The sequence below is a fragment of the Seriola dumerili genome, unplaced genomic scaffold (genome assembly GCF_002260705.1).
Source record: "Seriola dumerili isolate Sdu_G_001 unplaced genomic scaffold, Sdu_1.0 BDQW01000723.1, whole genome shotgun sequence".
Taxonomy (NCBI): Eukaryota; Metazoa; Chordata; class Actinopteri; order Carangiformes; family Carangidae; genus Seriola; species Seriola dumerili.
In genome coordinates this window covers 682,899-702,132 of record NW_019174978.1, presented here as the reverse complement: position 1 = coordinate 702,132, position 19,234 = coordinate 682,899, and the positions used below count along the sequence as shown (strand labels likewise).

The following is a 19,234-nucleotide window of genomic DNA, read 5'->3' as shown; positions in this document are numbered from 1 at the left end:
TAGATTCAGGGCCCACAATTTAAACGATTTCAAGTATGTATTTGTTTATTTTTACATAATTTGGGCTTCCAGCTCATAAAACCCACGAAAACAGGAATTCAAAAAATTAGAATACTGTGAAGAAATCACCATTTACTTCTCAGCTCCAGCAGGCAATGCCACAGGCTGATTGCCTCAATGCCACGTCACATCAACCCAACCAAGTATTGAAGATTGACATATCGTTTTGAAAGTACAATATTTTGATTGATTTGATGTGATCCTAATTTCTTTCTTTTTTTTCTGCAAAAACTGAGAAGTAAATGGTGATTTCTTCACAGTATTCTAATTTTTTGAATTCCTGTTTTCGTGGGTTTTATGAGCTGGAAGCCCAAATTATGTAAAAATAAACAAATAAATACTTGAAATCATTTAAATTGTGGGCCCTGAATCTATAATCTATGAAAGTTTAACTTTTTGAATGGAATTATGGAAATTAAAAAACTTTTCCATGATATTCTAATTTTTTGGAAAGTATCTGTACAAACATGAAAGGTACCAGAGAGTCTGCTGAGGATTATTATGTGTTTAGCATAGTCTCTACCACACTTTAACACATAATTTAGTGTGATGAACCTAATGTTATAAGCTACAGACTTATGTACAGTCTTACTTTAACAGCCTAGTGTCTACTCTCTAAAGGCTCATCTTCAGTAGAACCTTATCTCTGCTGAATTTGAGAGTTGGTGTAAATGCCCAGGGCAGCCTTAAACTCACTGTTCATTTAATTTTGGAGTCTTTAATGTCACGTGGTTTGAAACTGTTCCAGAGACCTATAATGCTGCATATCAAATGGTAGAGAGGACCACTTCTATGCAAGACCAATGACTGATCTATGCAAACTTGAATTTCCCTTGGCTGGGGTGTTATGACCAAATGAGCCTAGAAAACAAGCACAGGACCTTCTCACAAGTGAAAACACTTCAAAGGTTCTCACACGTCTGAACTCTGAGCCAGATGTTTATTATCATTACACCCTTGAAAGACTTTTTCCTTACTCTGTCTATCAGTATTTGGGAAATGCTTACAGTATTTGCTGGGACCCTGTATCCTGCTAACTATGCCATTGCTTTGCCTGTCATGAGAGAAAAGTGTCTTTTATGGTGTGTTCACTGTCATTTAGGATTTAAGGCCTCAAGATTTACACAACCTGATTTACAAGCACTACAAAGGGAACATCCTCATTGTTTGGATTTTTGCATCAGATATCAAAGGGAAAGTGTTGAGACAATTAATACAAAATAATATAATTAATAATTATTTCTTTTTGTAAATAATGCAAGTGTGTGTGACATGTGGCATGTGCCATCATGTTCTTAGCAAATTGTTCTGGAGCTGTTCTTTAAAAACACCTTTTGAAGAGATGTAAGGGTATATAGTTTTGTTAGTGGTTGAAATTCATTTTTGCTAATGTTATGTTTTTCAACTGATATACGGTACTAATCCAATTGCATTATAACGAATCAGTGTAAATTAAAACAGAGCAGGAAATTTCCAGCTTGGAATCTGTGGAAACTTTTTCTTTTTCACATTTTTTCCCCAAGAAATTGAATGTTTTCTTCACAGCATACACTACTGTTACAGTAATTAGTTGCTTTAGTTTGGTTTAATGATTCATTTAACTTCAGCTGGTCTAAATGTTTCAGGGATATTTCCATCTCACTAAGAAGCTCTGTCTGTGGGAAATACTCGTGTTTTCATGCTGAATAAGAAAAATAATTTCTTGGAACCAGCCCCTGGCTCATTGAAATTGTTTTGATTTTATACAAATGTTAAGACTTTTTGGATGATAGTCTGTATTTTATTTTGAAATCACTGGTGTGTTTTTAAGTGATTTTTTGATTCTTTTTGCTGCTGTACAGATTTTTGTACAATGTAAAATGGTATTTTTGTACCAGTTATTTGAAAAAAAAACAAAGAATTCACCCTCAGTTGTTTCAGTGTTTTTATTATCAATCCCTCACACGTTTCTCCCTGCAGTCATTATTTGCTTTCTTGCTTTTCTTTCTATTCTTTTACAGATATTTGGGATTTTGTAATTATAAAAAACAAAACAAAAACTGAAGCAAAAAACCACAAGAAATGAATTAGTGATTTTAGAAAAAGCCAGGAGGTGTGAATGGTTATTTGCAGTTATAGGTTACAAGTAATAGTTAAATAATAAGTGTCATAATACAGGCATGTCAGGAACTTGTTTCAACAGACTATAATCCCTCTTTGCATTTTATTTCTTTGTATCTTTCTGTATGAATTAAGTTTGCTGTTGGGTCTACTAAAGTTTTTTTTATTCTATTAATTTTGTTGTAATAATTTACATTTTTACTTTTAACTATGGGGGGAAAAAATAAAAAACGTGAAGCACGCCCTCACAGTTATAGGCTACACTTTACAAATTGAGTGCTATCTGGCCGACTGTACATTTACATTCAGTCAACCACTGTCACCTTCAGGTCACGGTGGGTTATTACAACAGGCAAAACCTACCATGATAATACAGGATTTACATGTTTTTGAAGTTTTTTCTAGTCTAAAATCAGTCGCTGCTTACACAGGTGTTTGACAGGAAGTCACATCAGAGCATCTGGACATAAATGTAAGATGTTTTTTTTTTTTTGTTTTTTTTTTTTTAAAATCAGATGTCACAACTTTAAACTCGAGTTTAGTAGCATAAGTGTCGAAGTGGCTCCAATATTAGATCTGTGAGCGTGCTTGGATGTAGAAAGTGAATGCCTGTTACTCTAATGTGAAAAACTTCATTTACTGCTTTAGTCAACTAAGTTTTCACTGGCACTGAACAGATTATTCGAGAAAACACTGTAGAGCCTAATTATGGTACAAGATCTAATAATTTTACAACATTATTCTGTGACACTGGGTTGTGCTTCCTCAAACCATCAACGCGCATGTTTGTCTCTGCACACACAGAAACAGGAAGCGAACTGATAGTGATCATGGGAACTGAATGAGCCGGTTTCATTCAGCAGCGGAGAAGTTTGCTACCAGTTCGGCACCGGGATGCAGACATGAATATATGGATGAGGAGCCGCACGGAGGTCTGTGAGGAGGTCAGTGACTTGATATAGAAGTTTTAACCATGAGTTATTCATCTAATTGTGCGAGTTCTGATCTTAACTGATCAGCTGAGTCGCGTCTGAGGTGTAGAGGCAGATTGGAAGCATCCTCTTACCTGCACAACTTGTGACGCTGGATCACGTGTCACACCAGCAATAAAACTGTTTCAGCTGATCATTAAACTTTAATGAGTAAAACCCATGAACTCTAAATTCTTTGCTAAAACCACATTCTGTGTAGGCATGAGCATACGCAAACTTTGGATCCTAACAGTGTGACGGTGATTTTTGCCTGGACACATTCACAGTAGTTCATAGCAGAACTCCATGTGCAATGATTTTGTTTGTTTTGCTACTGACTTCCAGTTACCTATTTTTAGCTTCATTCCTACATAATGACTGGAACAGTCAGCCTCTATATTTCCTTGACAGGTGATATTCTGGTTAGGTCTTTTATTAGCTACATATAATTATTTAAAGAAGTAACAGAAAATAATGTTAATTTGCTCATGATATAAATTACGTCAAATAGTAAATGTGCCGCCTTCATGAAAACTGGAAAAAGTACCCTGTTTACATACAATTTTCTGGATTTGCATGTGAGCAGATCAAAGGGGTGGACATCTAAAAGCTGGAGACATCAGACTGTGTTAGTTGCTTTTCGAAGCTGTGATTATAGCCCACTTTTTATTTCCATGTAATTGATTATGATGGTCAGATTTTTTTTTTCTAGGTTATGTTTCTGGCTGCCAGCTTGCTCCAGAAATGACAGTCAGCCTTCTCTTCTGCTTGTATTCCTGTAAATTCTTGGTTATGGTACTCCCCCCCCTCCCCAGCCCTGAACCTTCACACTACCTTCCTGTGTTTGAAGGAAATGTTTGACCCAGATCTCACTGCAGGCTTGACCGCTTCAGATCTGAAAGACAGAAATGTCAGATTGTTGTGTGCTCATGTCAGTTATTGTGCTGTGACATTATCAGAAGACGTAACACTAGTCCATATATTGCATCTAAAAAGATTACATTCTTATGGGTTGATGTGGGATTTTCCCTGTTTTTTCCAATCATCACATGACTGCTGTAGATTATGATGATCGTGTCACATCCTCAGACTAATAATGAAGGGACAGCAGCCAGTCATGTGGCATTCTCTCTAATGGGAAATTAGTAAAGTTATGCTGAATGTTCTCGCTGCTGATGGTTAGTTATGATTTCATGCATGTTTCCTAGGGAGAGCACTTGAAGTGATTTTAGTCTTAATGTTTCTTGCAGCTGGCTAAAGGTCCTTTCGTGATGAGGCTGTTTTAAGGTGGACTTGATGTTAACATTTCATCTGTGCAGCCCATTCAGTGTGGCCCAGTTACAAGTCATGTTCTCTGTGTTTTCGTGTGTATGTGTGCCTGTCCTCCTCTGCGCACATGAGCTTAATTTTCCAATAAGACCGTGTGGTGTCTCAGCTGTATGGAAAGAGTAGCAGACCATGGAGGGGGAATGATAACCAATGATCAGATAGGGTGTAGAAAAATGAATCTCTGCTTTGTCACAGACTGTGAAAAATACTCACGAAATGATGAGTGACAACTGCTTTCATGCCAACATTTTCCCTGTTGAGTTTAATGCAGTTTAACGGATTCAGTTGTTTTCCCAAGTTGTCATAGGAATTTCTCGGGACACCTAATGGGTGCCACTGCTGCCACAGTCTAAAAATGACAAGCTGATAATCTGCTGGCAACAATGTTTTGTTCCACACATTTATTCATGGAGCAGTAATCAATACCACAGTGCATTAGAGCCATAAATATAGACATTGTAGTACAGTATGTTGTGTGGGTGTCAGTGAGCTGATAAGTTTAAGCATGGACTGATGGAGAATTTCCTCTTAATATTTGTTTGCAGTCAGATTATAGCAATGATACTATATTTAACTTTTGTAGCTATAATAATTACTGAGAGGCTGTTTCTACTTTCTCCATCATGTGGTGGAAAAGAAGGTCTGACTGCATCTGTAAAGTTGTTGTTGATGAGACGAGCGGCAGCGATAATGAGCTGCAACAACCACTCTGTCATATGTTGTGACTTTATTTAGCTGATCAATTTTGTTCTCATGTAGAGAGATAAAGATAAGAGGAACAACTGTCTCCCTTGTTAAAAAAAAAAGCCAAAATAACTATAAAATCTGTTTTTTTTTCTTCTGTGATCTGTATCTCTTGATCTTTGTCACTCTGGTTCCTTTGACTTCTCTCTCTGTGTTTCTTCTCTGCTGCTTTCAGCGGTTGTGATCTAGCAGGTCTGAGTTGGCCCTTGGTCGAGTTCTGCTGGTCCAACTAGGTCCTGGACTGGTTTCAGTGATGGCGGACCATCTGCCTCCTGCTCTGCTGGAAGCCTGCGTAGTAGTAGGAGCATCTGTCGACAAACTCAGGGAGGTCTACCAGGTATTTGCCTTCAAACACCTGTAAACCTAATATTTTCTTATCTTTATCTTTTTATCAACCCGGCTAGCTGCTAAAAAGCAGCTTCAGTGCAAACTTTAAACTGCACAACAGCGACATGTAAAAATGCCCAGAAGTCCAAACTGAACCAACCCAGTGGGCCAGACAGCAAACATAATAACAATGCCCTAATGATCCTAAAAAGCCATGCTATCTGTGTTGATTCCCGTCCTGTCTGCCACTCAGGCTGTTAACAATAATGGAGGTCTAGAGCATCTGCTGTTGGAGCCAGAGGTCCTGCATGTCTTGGCGCCTCCCTTTGTTAGCAGACCACAAAATGAGTGTGAAGTGGTGAGGCCACGTGGGAAGAGGCGGCGCTCCTTTCTCAGGAGGAAGAGGGAACAACCTCCTTCAGCTGCTGCTGCTGCTGCAACCCAGAGCCAAGGTTTGGTACCTGCTTGTCTGGTCTGGTACACCCGCTGGTCACTTACCTGTACATACATAGGAGGTTTTAGTTTATTCTCAAATATTGAAAATCTTTCCTTTCCATTCCCTGTGCAAACTGTTTTAACCATATTATCATCAGTGATCGGTATCATTTTTGCTTTATAGTGTTTTAGCTGCTGATATTTTTGCAGGTGGAGGAGCAGAAGGAAGAGGAGGAAGTGAAGATGTCAGTGTGCCCAAAGACATTGACCTCATGGCTTTGCCTCAGCTCTGCTTCCCTGGTATTTAGTGTCCTGGTTTGAAGTTTGTGTTATAACAGCCTCTGAAAGCACTGACTGTAATCCCTCAAACATCATTATATTGTCATTATTGAGGTACTTGCTTCAAAAAAATTAACATCTGATTTTGTATATGCTGTTCAGCCATAGAGCAGCATGAAACTCACATCTTGTAATTGTATAATTGCAGCATATCAGGTCAATGTGATAACGTGTGAATATATATATTTTTCTTTCTACCAGATGGGCTGCAGGTCACTAATGAACAGAGAGATGAACAGTTTCACTTCCTGGTTTTCACTGATGTCTTTGGCAACAAGTCCCATGGAGTAGTAATGCAGTGTTACCGACCAATACTGGTACACAGCGCTACACGCACTACATCACACACTGCAACGGTTAACTTACATCCCAACTGTGTTTTACTGCTACAACCAGATTTCTAACCTGCAATGCTCATTGTGCTGCTGACAGGCCAGATAACAAGACATTTTAGGTGCAGGCATGGGTTAACAAATTCATTCAGATAAAACTAACCAGACCTTAAATAAAAGCAAGTCACTCTCGGATTGTCTTTCCTGTGTTTTCGCAGGAAGGGATGTCTTCCTTCCACAATGGAACCGGGTCCTCTAAGTTTTCTACAGTTTTCTCTGCCTTCAGTTTCTGTGTAATATCCAAGTATCCGTACTTCACTGCGCTGAAAGACTGTCTGTCCTGGTGAGAGAGAGCGTGCCCAACCAAACTGCTTTGCTTGGCAATTTTTAAAAACCAAATGGTTTTGTTTGTTTCATTATTACTAAGATCTACTTGTCAGCAGGCCAACAGCGTGTGTGTAATGCATATTTGATCTGAAACACAGCTTAACTCTTATTTTAAGAAAACCTCTGAGGAATCTTTTGTCTGGTAACTGAATCTAAGGTTATTTGTTTGCATCAATTCTTGTATGTCTCTCCATCTGTTTCTTTGTCAGCCTGTTAGTCCAGCTGAGAACTTGTCGTTTATCAGACATGGAGGAGAGAGTGAAGGAGTTTGCAGCCAAACTGACACTTGTGCCCGTCCCACCTCCTGTGACATACTTACATTTGGTGTGTGTGTGTGTTGTGTGTGTGTGTGTGTGTGTGTGTGTGTGTGTGTGTGGTGTGGTGTGTGTGTGTGTGTGTGTTGTGTGTGTGTGTGTGTGTGTGTGTGTGTGTGTGTGTGGTGTGTGTGTGTGTGTGTGTGTGTGTGTGTGTGTGTGTGTGTGTGTGTGTGTGGTTGTGTGTGTGTGTGTGGGGCCAGGCTACAATGATTTGAAGATCTGTTTACTTTGTGGTCACATGTCCTAAAAATGTTTACATTCATAATCACATGTGCCAGAAGTTAGTTGATATAAGAGCACCAACTGTAACTGTGTATGTTTTCCAGATGTTTACTTTGCGTCCCCTGACCATTGTTTTACCATCCAGTGAAGACAAAGACCACCCAGCTATAGATTTAGACCTCCATCTACCTTTCCTCTGCTTCAGGCCACAGCAACTACTGCAGGTTATTACACACACCTGTATTGTTGTATTTGTCAGTGAAGCACAAGGAGGATCACATTGAACCTCATGCCTCTTTTTCCATTTATTTGTCTTTCTGTCTCTGTCTCTGTAGGTGATGTCTTGTCTCCTGCAGGAGCAGCGGGTGGTGTTATTTTCTTCTGACTGGGCCAGACTCACACTGGTGGCAGAGAGTTTGTTGCTTTTCCTGCAAGTCAGTTCAAAATTTATGTCTGCACATCTGCACAGGGCAAAGTAGTGTTAAAGTTAATCATAATTTTTTATTGAATTTAACTGGTAACTATGAGATCAGAATGACTTTTCTCACGTTAAATTAAGTTTCTCCCACTGTTTAAAAAGGGAAAGACTCAAACACTGGTTTAAAAAGCACAGTGCTACATGGCTTGTGGTTGTTAAAGTAAAAAGTAGAGCAGGGCTGCAGTTGGAGGCCTTAATAAAAGCCCTGCTTGAGTAAATGTCTGTCTTTGGAACCTGAAACTAAATGTAAGTTATGAAAAAAAGTTACAGCACATTACAATCAATAAATAATGATAATGATCAAATGAAAATTTTAACCCATAGCTTACTATTATGTTTATTTTCTCAACATATTACTATTTTTGCTGATTCATTTTGGACATGGTAAAGTCACTTTTATGCAATTTAAGAAGCCATCCTTTAATATTTTGGTCCATGGGTTTGTTCATCCATATCTTCCTGATCTTTCCTCCAGCCTCTGTCATGGCAGCAGCCTTATGTTCCTGTCCTGGCCAGAGGCATGCTGGACTTTCTCATGGCTCCGACTGCCTTCCTTATGGGCTGCCATCTCAGCCATTTTGAAGAGGTTGCTGCCGTAAGTACACAACCTTCCCACTTAAAATTTCCACCACAGGATATCAGAGGGATGTGGGTTTGCTGCTGTTTTTGTCTTTGGCCACAACTTATTTTTTTTAATTCATCTAAGAAAATCTAAAGCAAAGAAGGTTATATACTTGAAGTTCAAATACAGTTTGCTAAGTTGTTGTTGTCAGTTCGAGTATACCTTATTTGTAGGTCATATGTTCTTTGGTTTCTGGTTGTTTATGTTAATGCATATTGACGGAATTTTTACAGATCAAAGGAATAAACGGAGAGATGAATGAAACATTAATTTTTACCTTGACACTCTTTTATCCAGGAAACAGATGATCTGATCTTAATCAACATTGATAGTGGAAGTGTCTCTACTTCCTGTTCTGATACCGTTGACCTTCCCAACATTCCTCCAGCTGCTGCAGACTGCTTCACACAGAGGTACTCATTATTATTATTCAAGTAACTAACTGTACTGAATAAAAACACTAGCAGGTACATATACTGGAGACTTGGAAGTGTAGATCTTTTATTGACGGTAAGCGTCTCTCGAACTAGGCCAGAGGTATGGAGACGTAGCCACTGTCGGTTTGTACAGTCTGAGTATGTTTTGCAGGAGTCAGTCTCTGCAGATACACTTTGACTTGGATCAGTGCCACCACAACAGCTGCACCGACATCAACGAGCAGCGGGCGCACAGAAGAGCGTGGCAACAGAACCTCAACCATGACATCCAGAGGATCACGCTGGAAATGATTGTCAACATATTCAGGTTGTGTGTGTATTCTTTGGGTATTAAGATACAATGGGATTGTTCTCCTAAATGATATAATATATTTTGTTAATATTTACATGTATGTATTTTACAGGGATGTTAGTTGTCATCTTAACTATGAACATCGAGTGTTTAACAGTGAAGAGTTCCTGAAAACCAGAGAGCCAGCTGAACAACTTTTTTACAAGAAGGTAAAGACTGACCTGATAGAAAAAGTGATATTTTTCTATTATAGTATTTTCTATTGTTTTACTTGAATGGACGACACCTCTGAGCAAACATGGGATGCTGGGCCGGATGCGCATCTTTACATCAGCATGACTGTGTTGCAGGTGCTGGAGACATACATCTTCCATTCCTTCCTCAAGGATCGTCTCAACAGGAAAATAGACAATTACGCTCGCATGGAGCTCAGCACTCGTTCAGAGATGCAGAAGTAAGATATTAAACCGATCTGATAATCTTCAGACTGACCTATAACACATTCATGAAGTTCACCACTTGATCTGTGTGTATTGATTATAAATGAAGTTGATAACACCTCTTGGTATAAATCAGTACAGTTCAAAAGCACCACAACTTACAGCCTCAAGAAGGACCACACAGTTGTATCAGCACCTCTCTAAAACAACAAAAACTTTACAAACATTTTTTTTTTTTATTAAACTGGGAACTAAGTGTATGTTGAAATTCCCTTTTCCTACTGTATTTTTTTTTCTGACATATTTTCTTCATCTCCTTTCCGTGCTGGAGCAGTATCCATGCAATGCATTGTTTCTATCATGTGTCCTCAAGGATGAAGGCTATGATTGAAGTCCCACGGAGACCCACCATGCAGGAGATTCAAGCCCGGAGAAAGAGCTCCATCACAGAGAACAGGCTGAATAAAAGACTGGGGATGAGCCTTCCTAACCTGGGAGATGCCCAAACTATCAGCTTCAAAAGAAACTCACTGCTGACTCGGATCATCGTGTCTGACCCTGGTGAAGCTAAAGAGGGATATACCCAATTTTATGTCTTAATTTATATACAGGGGTACAAACAAGTGGCAATAAACAATTTAACATTTCCTCAATTTTTCTTGCTTTTCTTGTCCTCTCCTCCTCCACCTCCTCCTCCCCACATCCTCCACTCTGTCTTTGTCCCTTAGCGCTGAGAACTCCTCCTAAGCCTGTAAAGGTGTTTAAACTCCCAGACTTCCCGGCGTCGCTGTCCTTCCACTCTGTCCAAAGTTATTACAGTGAGCTCATCCAGCAGCTCGGCAAGGCCATCTTCTCCGTCCAAAACGAGAACTCTACTCTGCTTGCCAGGTACTCTGCTTTCATCATTTTCTACGCTCCTCCCGCTATCGTTTCAAGAACAACCCTGTCATTCCTGTCTTCTTCATTTTGATTTGTACAATCAAATGTTTTTCCACTTCTCATTGTTGGTCCGTTGATTCTCTTCACTCTCCGTCTGTTTTAACTCCTCTGTTTCCTCCTCTTGTTGAACGTCTTTAATCCACTATAAACCTTGTCTTGAATTAAATCATTTCCCCTCTGTAGATTCTACTACTTGCGTGGTTTCATCAACACGTTGTGTTCACGGCGGCTGGATGCTCTGAGTGATTTCCAGAACCTCTACAAGACAGACACCGCCATCTTCCCCACACAGCTGCTCACGTGGCTCGTGGATTCGCTGCACCGAGACGAGAGACAGCAAGCTGACAGACGACCTGAACTCAAGAGACTCATCCTCAAGGTCAGTCGGCTCACGCCTTCATTGTCACCTCTGTTGTAGAGGTGGTTGGTTGGTGATAGACAGTATGTTTGCTGGTGTGATATAGCTGCCTCTGATGGAGATTACTTAGCGATGATGTTGGTGATCTTTACTTTTTTTCTCATCTATTAGGTGAAGACAGAGAATGAGAAGACATTGGTGCAGCCCGACGACCATGTGAAGAATTTCGAGCTTCCTCGTAAGCATCTGCATCAGGACGACTTTGTGCGGTGCGTGCAAGAATGTGGGATTGTTAAGGATGTGGCGACCATACACCGTTTATTTGATGCTCTCACTGATGGTAAGTGAAGGAAAGGAAAGCTGATGTGTGTAGATTAGATAAAACTTTTGATTTCTGTTAAACATGTACAGTGTGAGTCAAAGTAAAGTCTTATTAATGCTATGGTGCTGATTTAAAATCCAAATCCATGGTGACAAATGGGTGAATCTTTAAGGCATCTTGTCGCTTAGGCATCTTAAGTCCTGCGATTAGATGAGCTCTGAGCTAACGTAATGGAAACAGAAAGCTAGACGCTGATCATTTTCGTCACCAGCATTAAACAAAAGAATTTTGAATTGATTACACCAGTGGCCGCCGACATGGTGGAATCAATCAGCTGTCAGATGATCTGTTACACTCGTTTAATGCTCTGTAAGCATAAAGTACAGTCTGTTCAGCATGTCCTGTCACACACTCACTCACATTGTTCAAATGAACCCTGCTAAATGTAAATGTAACACAAGTGTCCAACTGAGGGTACAGACACATGATAATGTAAATCTCATAATTGTAAATTCAGCATTTTATGTCTGTGTGTCTTAACCAGGCACAGATTATAAAGTCTTCAGACTGTCTGACTGACCTCTATCCTTTTGGAGTGCTCTTACAATGGTTTTTGGATTTCTTTCTTGACAGGTTGAACCTGTCTGATATAGGATTTTTGAGGCTGATAGTGATATTTCAGAATTTAAAAAATCCCATCAGGTGGCCCAATATTAATTTTCTTTGCACAACCCCTAACATAAATAAATGGACCTTTTAGCATTTCTGTTCTTCAGCTCATTATTATTTATCGGCTGACATATACGCTGATACTGATACATCTGCAATGAACTAATATCAGCCTGGCCAATTTAATCTCTAATGCCTTAAAGCTGCACTAATCAATACTCTGAGCAGTCGCTCATAGTGACAAAATGGCAGAGAATTAGGATCCAACTCTGCGGTGTCCCTCGGCATTTTAGAGTTGTTTAGATCATTGATTTGGTTCAGTCTCATCACTATTGTTTTTCACCTTAAAAACTGTTGCTACCTGCTCAGCACCAAGTAGCAGACAGACAAAGTCAGTGAGTAGCTGGTGAACATATAACAGCTAAAGAGCCAGATATGTTGGTAGAGACCAAAACTAGAGCAAAAGAATGAGTAAATATTGGTCTTAAATTCATCAGGTGGCCAGAAATATGTGAATGTTGAGGTGCCTTTGTGTCTGCTGGATGTGCAAATAAGTAACTGTGAGCTAATAGTTCCATTGATAAATTGCTTTGGTCATAGAACCAAACAATGGGCGACAATGATCAACTTTCTGATGTGTATCCAATATCTAATTTATTGTTTTCAGTAAGCCACATCGTGCGATATAAGATAAGACAATTTGTTAATCTTCAGAGGAAAATTTTGTATTATAAATTTCTAGTCATTAAAGCTAATCTGTAAATCAAAGGAAAAAAGTCTGTTTAGAGCAACAAAAAACATGAGAGAAAAAAAAACGTGATAGCGGTCATGAAATGACTCATGGTGTGTTACACCACAGACCCATATCACACACAGTCTTTGAAGTGTTTTTTTCCCCCACCAACATGTTTTTCCCCATCTTTGTTTGAATTTTTATCTGACGTGAAAAGGAATCATGCATGGCTAGATGGATGTAAAAAACAGACAGGACTGAACACCATATTTAATCTGTAAATGTACATGTTTTCTGCTTGTATTTGCACGTGTATTTCTTTGTTTTGCATACAGTATGTTTGTCTGTCTACATACTGCACATGCCGCTCTGTGTGTGTGTGTCGTAGGCCAGCCAAAGCAGGTCGATCCCGACCTCTTCAGAGTTTTTTACACCTTCTGGAAGGAGACAGAGGCTGAGGCACAAGATGTCAACCTGCCCACTGAGGTCATCGACCACCTTGACAATAGCGAGTGTGTCTACAAGTTGTCATCCTGTGTCAAGACCTCCCATGGCGTTGGCAAAATCGCCATGACGCAGAAACGTCTGTTCTTGCTGACTGAGGGTCAACCGGGCTACTTTGAAATCACAAAGTTCAGAGATATACAGGTCCATTGTCTTTCATCCTCTTTTCTCTGAATCCTGTTTTCTTTGGAGTTGATTTATAACCTCTTTTATTTCAATCAGTAACTCCTCCATTTCTATGCAGGACGTGAAGATTGCCTCAGCTCCCTTTCTACTTGTTCGTATTCCCTCCCTTCGTATCCAGACCTCTGGCAGGCCTGAGGTGTTTGAGGCCAACCTGAAGACAGAGACTGAACTCTGGAACCTTGTGGTCAAAGAGATGTGGGCCGGACGCAAGATGGCCGATCAACACAAGGTAAAATCTCAAAACATTTTGACTGGCCTGGGAAGGAAACGGCCATGTTTGGGTTAGGGTTAGATTTCTGTAACGCTGATTTTCTGTGTCTAGGACCCTCAGTACATGACTCAGGCTCTGACCAATGTGCTGTTGATGGATGCTGTCATGGGCTGTGTGCAGACCCAGAGGTCCATTATTGCTGCCTCAAAGCTGGCTTACTTTGATAAGATTAAACATGAAGGTCTGGGCTCACTCTTGTTCTTCATCATCTACTTCTTGTTCTTGTTTTTTCTTTATTACTAGTATGTAATTGTACTAAAGTGTGTTATTTATCATGCTCGTTCTGATGTTGATGCCAAACCTGAATCATCATTATCCTTTATAGTTATTTCTTCTTCCCTCTCATGTGTCGCAATTTACACCCTTCTCCATTTACCCTCTCTTGAATGAATTCGCTCTTTGTGTTTGTGATGGTGTCCAGTGCCCATGATGGTGCCTAAAACTACCTCAGAGACGCTAAAACACAAGATCAACCCCTCACTGGACCTGGCTGAACCTCAGACTGTACATGTGCTGTTATACACACCAGGTACTATTTGGAGCAATTTGTGTGTCATTTTGTTGATAAGTATCCATTTTCGTGTGTTTAGCCTTATCTCAAATATATATATATAGATAAAGTAATGTGTGTGTATATATATATATATATATATATATATAACCTTATTCAATGGATATTGAGCCATTTGCCGGGGCATGTTTTGTCATTATTGGATCAGAGTTTGTTTGATACATGACAAATAAATGAACAAAAAAACAGTACTAACACACATCCCCTTGGTCTCGTTGTCATGGTGACAGTTGTATCATTTTTATAACCAGTAGCTTCATGCATTATATATCCCTGTTGCACTGTCATAGCTATTAAAAGTCATTTATAGTTCAGAGAATAAAAGATGTTGTGACAATCCATTTATTTATTTATAGTAATGAGTGTTCATAAACTGAACTGCTGTCTGAGGAGAGAGATTATCATGTGCCTCCCATTTTCTTTGATCTTTATTATATCTGTTTAAATCACTGTATAGCTGTATGTCTGCTGTACACTGACTGTTAAAGTCACAAGACACCCACTGTCAATTGGTGTTAAGTTGTCCTAATGAGCGTTGACATCAGAGTAGGGACAGGAATGACAAAGTAAGGGATAAAAATAAAGACAGAGGACAAAGCACAGACATGCTTCAATGGATATTTCTGTATCTGTGAAGGATTTTATAAGTTGGTATCAAAGCTCTGAATAAAAATCTGTTGTTGCTCAGCTTGGCTGGTTAAAACTTTTAGGTTTGCATGAAAACATGTCAACGTGATGACCTATATGTGAGTACTAATTGCACACTTGCGAAGTGTTCACGTGCACTGTGCAAAAATGTTTGTATCGCAACAGCTGCCTCAGGGAAACCTATCCACATAACCTGATTAGTCTTGTTGTGCTGTGTATTAGCAGGCAGGATAATAGTGGTGTTGTTAGTGTCTCAGTTGTTTACACTGTGACAGAACAAAAGCAGAGTATGTCCCATTTTGACATCAACCTCAAGAGCAACACACCAAAATAGTAGTCATTTATAGTATTTTTATCAGGACATTGGAAAAATAAAAATGTCAACTAATTAACTAGTTATTCTCTGTGTATTTATTGCCACTGCCCAGGAGACATTGATGAATAGCTGTCTTTGAAAACTAGAGAAGAGAGAGTGAAGGGTGGAGGTTTTCATGCCCACCCTGCAACATGTTTTTATTTATTTATTTATTAATTTTTACTGCAAACACTCTCTCGCAATTCACAGGTCCGCTGCGCTCTCTCTCTCTCTCTCTCTCTCTCTCTCTCTCTCTCTCTCTCTCTCTCCAGGTCAGTTGACGTGCAATGACTCAGAGGGTGAGATGAACCCGAAGCTGTGGGTGGCTCTCAGTGGGGGCAAAGTGGTTGTATTCGATGCAGCGAGCTGGTCCATGTTGCAGGACTGCATTCAGGTTGGAGAGTCAAAGCTGGTGAGAGCAGACGTTATGTACTCCATTATAAGGAGTAACATTTATTTAATTCTACACATCAGTCTTGGAGCATGACTGCGTGTGTGAAAAAAGTTTTGTGCCTCCAATGGGAGAGTGAAATCTGATAAATTTATTTGGGTCTGAAGACTATGAATTTGAAAATGAAAGAAAATGTGGGTGTGGAGTTAGAATGAAGTGAGATTAAGATTATATCTCTGGATCAGCTGCATCAATTTTTTTAACTTTTTGTTTTATCATCATGTTATGAGTCTGACTACGTTATAGGTTGTTAAACTCTATATAGCAAAGTCAAAAATAGATCTACTGTTTGCAGAATTTGTATGTGATTAAATGGTCTTAAACATTATTGTAAAAGAGAAATCTAAAAACTCAGATCTACCACTTTGTTGAACCTCTCACTGGAGGCTGCAAAGTTGTAAATGTTCAATTTCTACACTTAAAAAAATCCTGTATTTAAATATTTTTTGCACACTGACATTTTCTGTATTGTATCTCTTTTATGCAGATATTTGTTACAATTTTGTTATGGAAACCAATGTACATAACAACATACACACAAAATAACATAAGCTATATTGTGTATTTACAGATGTAAAATGTATAAATCATAATAATTATTAAAACTGAGATCCCATGTCACATCTTCTGTGTAGAACTGCATGCTGGGATTGGTCCAGGAGCAGGTTTGGATTGGCTCCCAGGACTCTGTAATCTACATCATTGACACTCACAGCATGTCCTGCAACAAACAGCTGACTGAGCACAGACATGAAGTTACTGGCCTCACCGTGGACACCAGAGATCAACACAACAGGTAGAGACATGACGGACTCCACTTCGGTCATCAGTTACTGCTCATTAAACATTAGTCTAAACTTGTAAGCAGACATGTTGCAGCACTGTAGGCGTATACAGAGCAGAACAATCACTCGTGTCTCTCTCTCTCTCTCTCTCTCAGTCAGCAGACATACTCCTGCAGCAGTGATGGGATGATCCTGCAGTGGGACTCGGCCAGTCTCAAAGTGAAGCGACAGCTCCACCTGAGCTGTGACCGTCTCTCCTCCATACAGATCCATGATGGCACGTTGTGGTGCTGTAAGTACACTTCCTTACCTTTTTTGTTTTCTAATCTTAAACTCTTATTTCATGTACATTTTTATCTGTACAATTAGTGCTCCCTTGTTGAGGTAAATGTACCAACTCCACTCACTCTTGCACAAACATTTTGTGTGACTGACACAATATACCCAACTGTAATATTGTGTGCATTCATGTGGTTTTTGTATTCCTTCTTTACAATTACAGGCATCGTCATGGTGTTGTGTACATGACAACCTTGAGACCTTCATTCCTGTGTGAAAAAAACCAACAGTGTTAGTTTACATTGTACTTCTGCTTTATAAGCAAAAAGGATCCTGATAATGATTTGTTGAACAGAAGCGTCTGTGTATGTGCAGGTTGTGGTGACCGCATTGTGGAATTAAAAAAGAGTGGGATACCACAGCGTTGGATGACACTTCCTGACGACCTACTGAGCGTGCCCAGTAGCTTCAGCAGCTTCATTGTCATGCCAGAGGTGACTTGAACTAATCCAATATGTCAGTCTATTACACGAGGTAGCAGCCATTTTTTTTTTTTGTCAGTCAATTATGTTTTAACATGGAAGTAGAAGTCACTGCAACCGCGAAAACTAAGAGATTCAAATATTTACTGACATTTCCCAACATGTGGATATCTAGATACAAAAATGTTATAATTTATGTGGGTGTCAGACATGTTGTTATGCATAAAGACAGCTAGGCACGTTTTTGTAAGCGTATGTACAGGCTAAAAGTATGTATGTGACTTTACTTTCTGTGTGTGTGTGTGTGTGTGTGTGTGTGTGTGTGTGTGTGTGTGTGTGTGTGTGTGTGTGTGTGTGTGTGTGTGTGTGTGTGTGTCTGTTCCAGCGAGGTCAGTTGTGGACGGGCTGTGTAGACTCGGGGGAGCTGTGTCTCTGGCACACCCACAACCACAGGCATCTATCCAAAAGAATCCCCCTGCCAGGCAGTTCAGGAGTCACCTGTATGATTCGCGTGAAGGACCAGGTGAGCTATGATAACATGTCACGTCACGAAGTTATCTTGTAATTGTTTTAGTTTGTTATCTATATTTTGTATAATACTTAAGAGTTGCTGAAAGGTGTACGTAAATAAATATGGTGTTTATTTTATGCAGTGAGAGCTGAGCAACAACTATTTGATTGACTGAAAAATAATTTGCAACTATTTTGATAATTAAATATTTATTGTTGTCATTTTTCAGCTTCTCAAATGTGAGGATTTGCTTTTCTTTTTCTACATGATTGTAAATTGAATATTTTGGTGTCCTGGATCAGTGGTCAGACAACACAAAGCATGAGAAATAATCAGCAGATTAGTTGCAGTCCCAACATGCTATAATATAAATAGGGACCTTTGTTGTTTTTCTGCTTGGAATTGTTGTAGCTGACTCTCATCTCATCGCCATTTTGGTCTTTTTCTACCACAATCGTCACTTTGTGACTGCCTTTCCTTGATGTCCTGTCCTCCCCTCAGATCTGGGTGGGCTGTCGTGGCCGGAGCGGTGTCGGAGGTCATTGTGACGGTCACCTGAGGAGTCAGGTGTTGGTGGTGGACCCAGAGAGCCACACTGTGGCTAAGGAACTGCAGGCTCATTCAGACAGCATCCAGACACTCTGCTCAGCTGAGGATCGCTACGTCCTGAGTGGCTCCGCACGCCGTGATGGCAAGATCGCCATCTGGAAAGTCGAGTAGAGAAGAGCGACAGAGAAAGCAACAGAATGGAAAGAGGTGGGTACAAGTGAGGCAACAGAGGAGCATGGGGAGAAGAAAGAAGAAAAACACAGAAGGCACTTTAAAGGAAAGCATGACATGAATGAGGGTCGGGATACAAAAGAGTAACAAAGAAAAACAGAGAAGTGCAGAGGAAAGTTCTTTTCTTTCACTTGGCGAAGCAGCTTTTTAAAGCCACATTTCAATGGTAATTGAAGTTTTCTGCTCAGAGCTATAATTAATTAAGGACACAAAATGATGAAAGCAGCTCTTAAAAATGACATTGTGAGACTTATATGGAAGTGTGAGCCCTTGGAGCAAAGTACAGTACACTGAATGTAACAAAGATGTGCTTACTGACGCTGGTCTTGGACGACGAAGAGCAGATCTTTTTCTTCTTGGAAACAAACCTTCTATGCACATGGAGTGTGAAAAAGATCAAGTCTGTTCCTGCTGTATGTTCTGTTTTAAAAAAAAAAAAAAAAAAAATCATTTTATTTAGTCTAGATGTCAGCAGCAGTCAGATATTGAAATGTCACAATGTAATTGTCATTCACATTTTATTGTCAAGCACTGCTAATAAATTGCATTTTCAGGTAT

The 19,234-nt window shown here is 39.7% G+C and overlaps 1 protein-coding gene across 1 annotated transcript; it reads left to right on the top strand.

Moving 5' to 3' along the window:
• Positions 1 to 5,457: 5,457 nt before the first annotated feature.
• On the top strand, positions 5,458 to 19,111 carry LOC111236800 (DENN domain-containing protein 3-like). Its single transcript, XM_022765660.1, has 27 exons — positions 5,458 to 5,541; positions 5,785 to 5,983; positions 6,177 to 6,266; positions 6,507 to 6,622; positions 6,856 to 6,980; positions 7,234 to 7,348; positions 7,668 to 7,787; positions 7,899 to 7,997; positions 8,517 to 8,636; positions 8,961 to 9,076; positions 9,252 to 9,407; positions 9,505 to 9,601; positions 9,743 to 9,846; positions 10,206 to 10,393; positions 10,561 to 10,720; positions 10,955 to 11,150; positions 11,301 to 11,469; positions 13,242 to 13,501; positions 13,602 to 13,772; positions 13,866 to 13,995; positions 14,236 to 14,343; positions 15,661 to 15,800; positions 16,475 to 16,635; positions 16,780 to 16,916; positions 17,279 to 17,397; positions 17,771 to 17,908; positions 18,398 to 19,111. Exons 1-27 carry the CDS (start codon positions 5,458 to 5,460, stop codon positions 18,614 to 18,616), a joined length of 3,837 nt encoding a protein of 1,278 aa, XP_022621381.1. The 3' UTR covers positions 18,617 to 19,111.
• The last annotated feature ends 123 nt before the right edge of the window (positions 19,112 to 19,234 follow it).

What these genes read in the sequence shown, in the direction of transcription:
- LOC111236800 (XM_022765660.1), top strand. Translation starts at nt 5,458, where the DNA reads ATGGCGGACCATCTGCCTCCTGCTCTGCTGGAAGCCTGCGTAGTAGTA. An exon ending in GCAGACTGCTTCACACAGAG is followed by an intron (nt 9,077 to 9,251) that starts GTACTCATTATT and finishes TATGTTTTGCAG; the next exon opens with GAGTCAGTCTCTGCAGATAC. An exon ending in GATCATCGTGTCTGACCCTG is followed by an intron (nt 10,394 to 10,560) that starts GTGAAGCTAAAG and finishes TTTGTCCCTTAG; the next exon opens with CGCTGAGAACTCCTCCTAAG.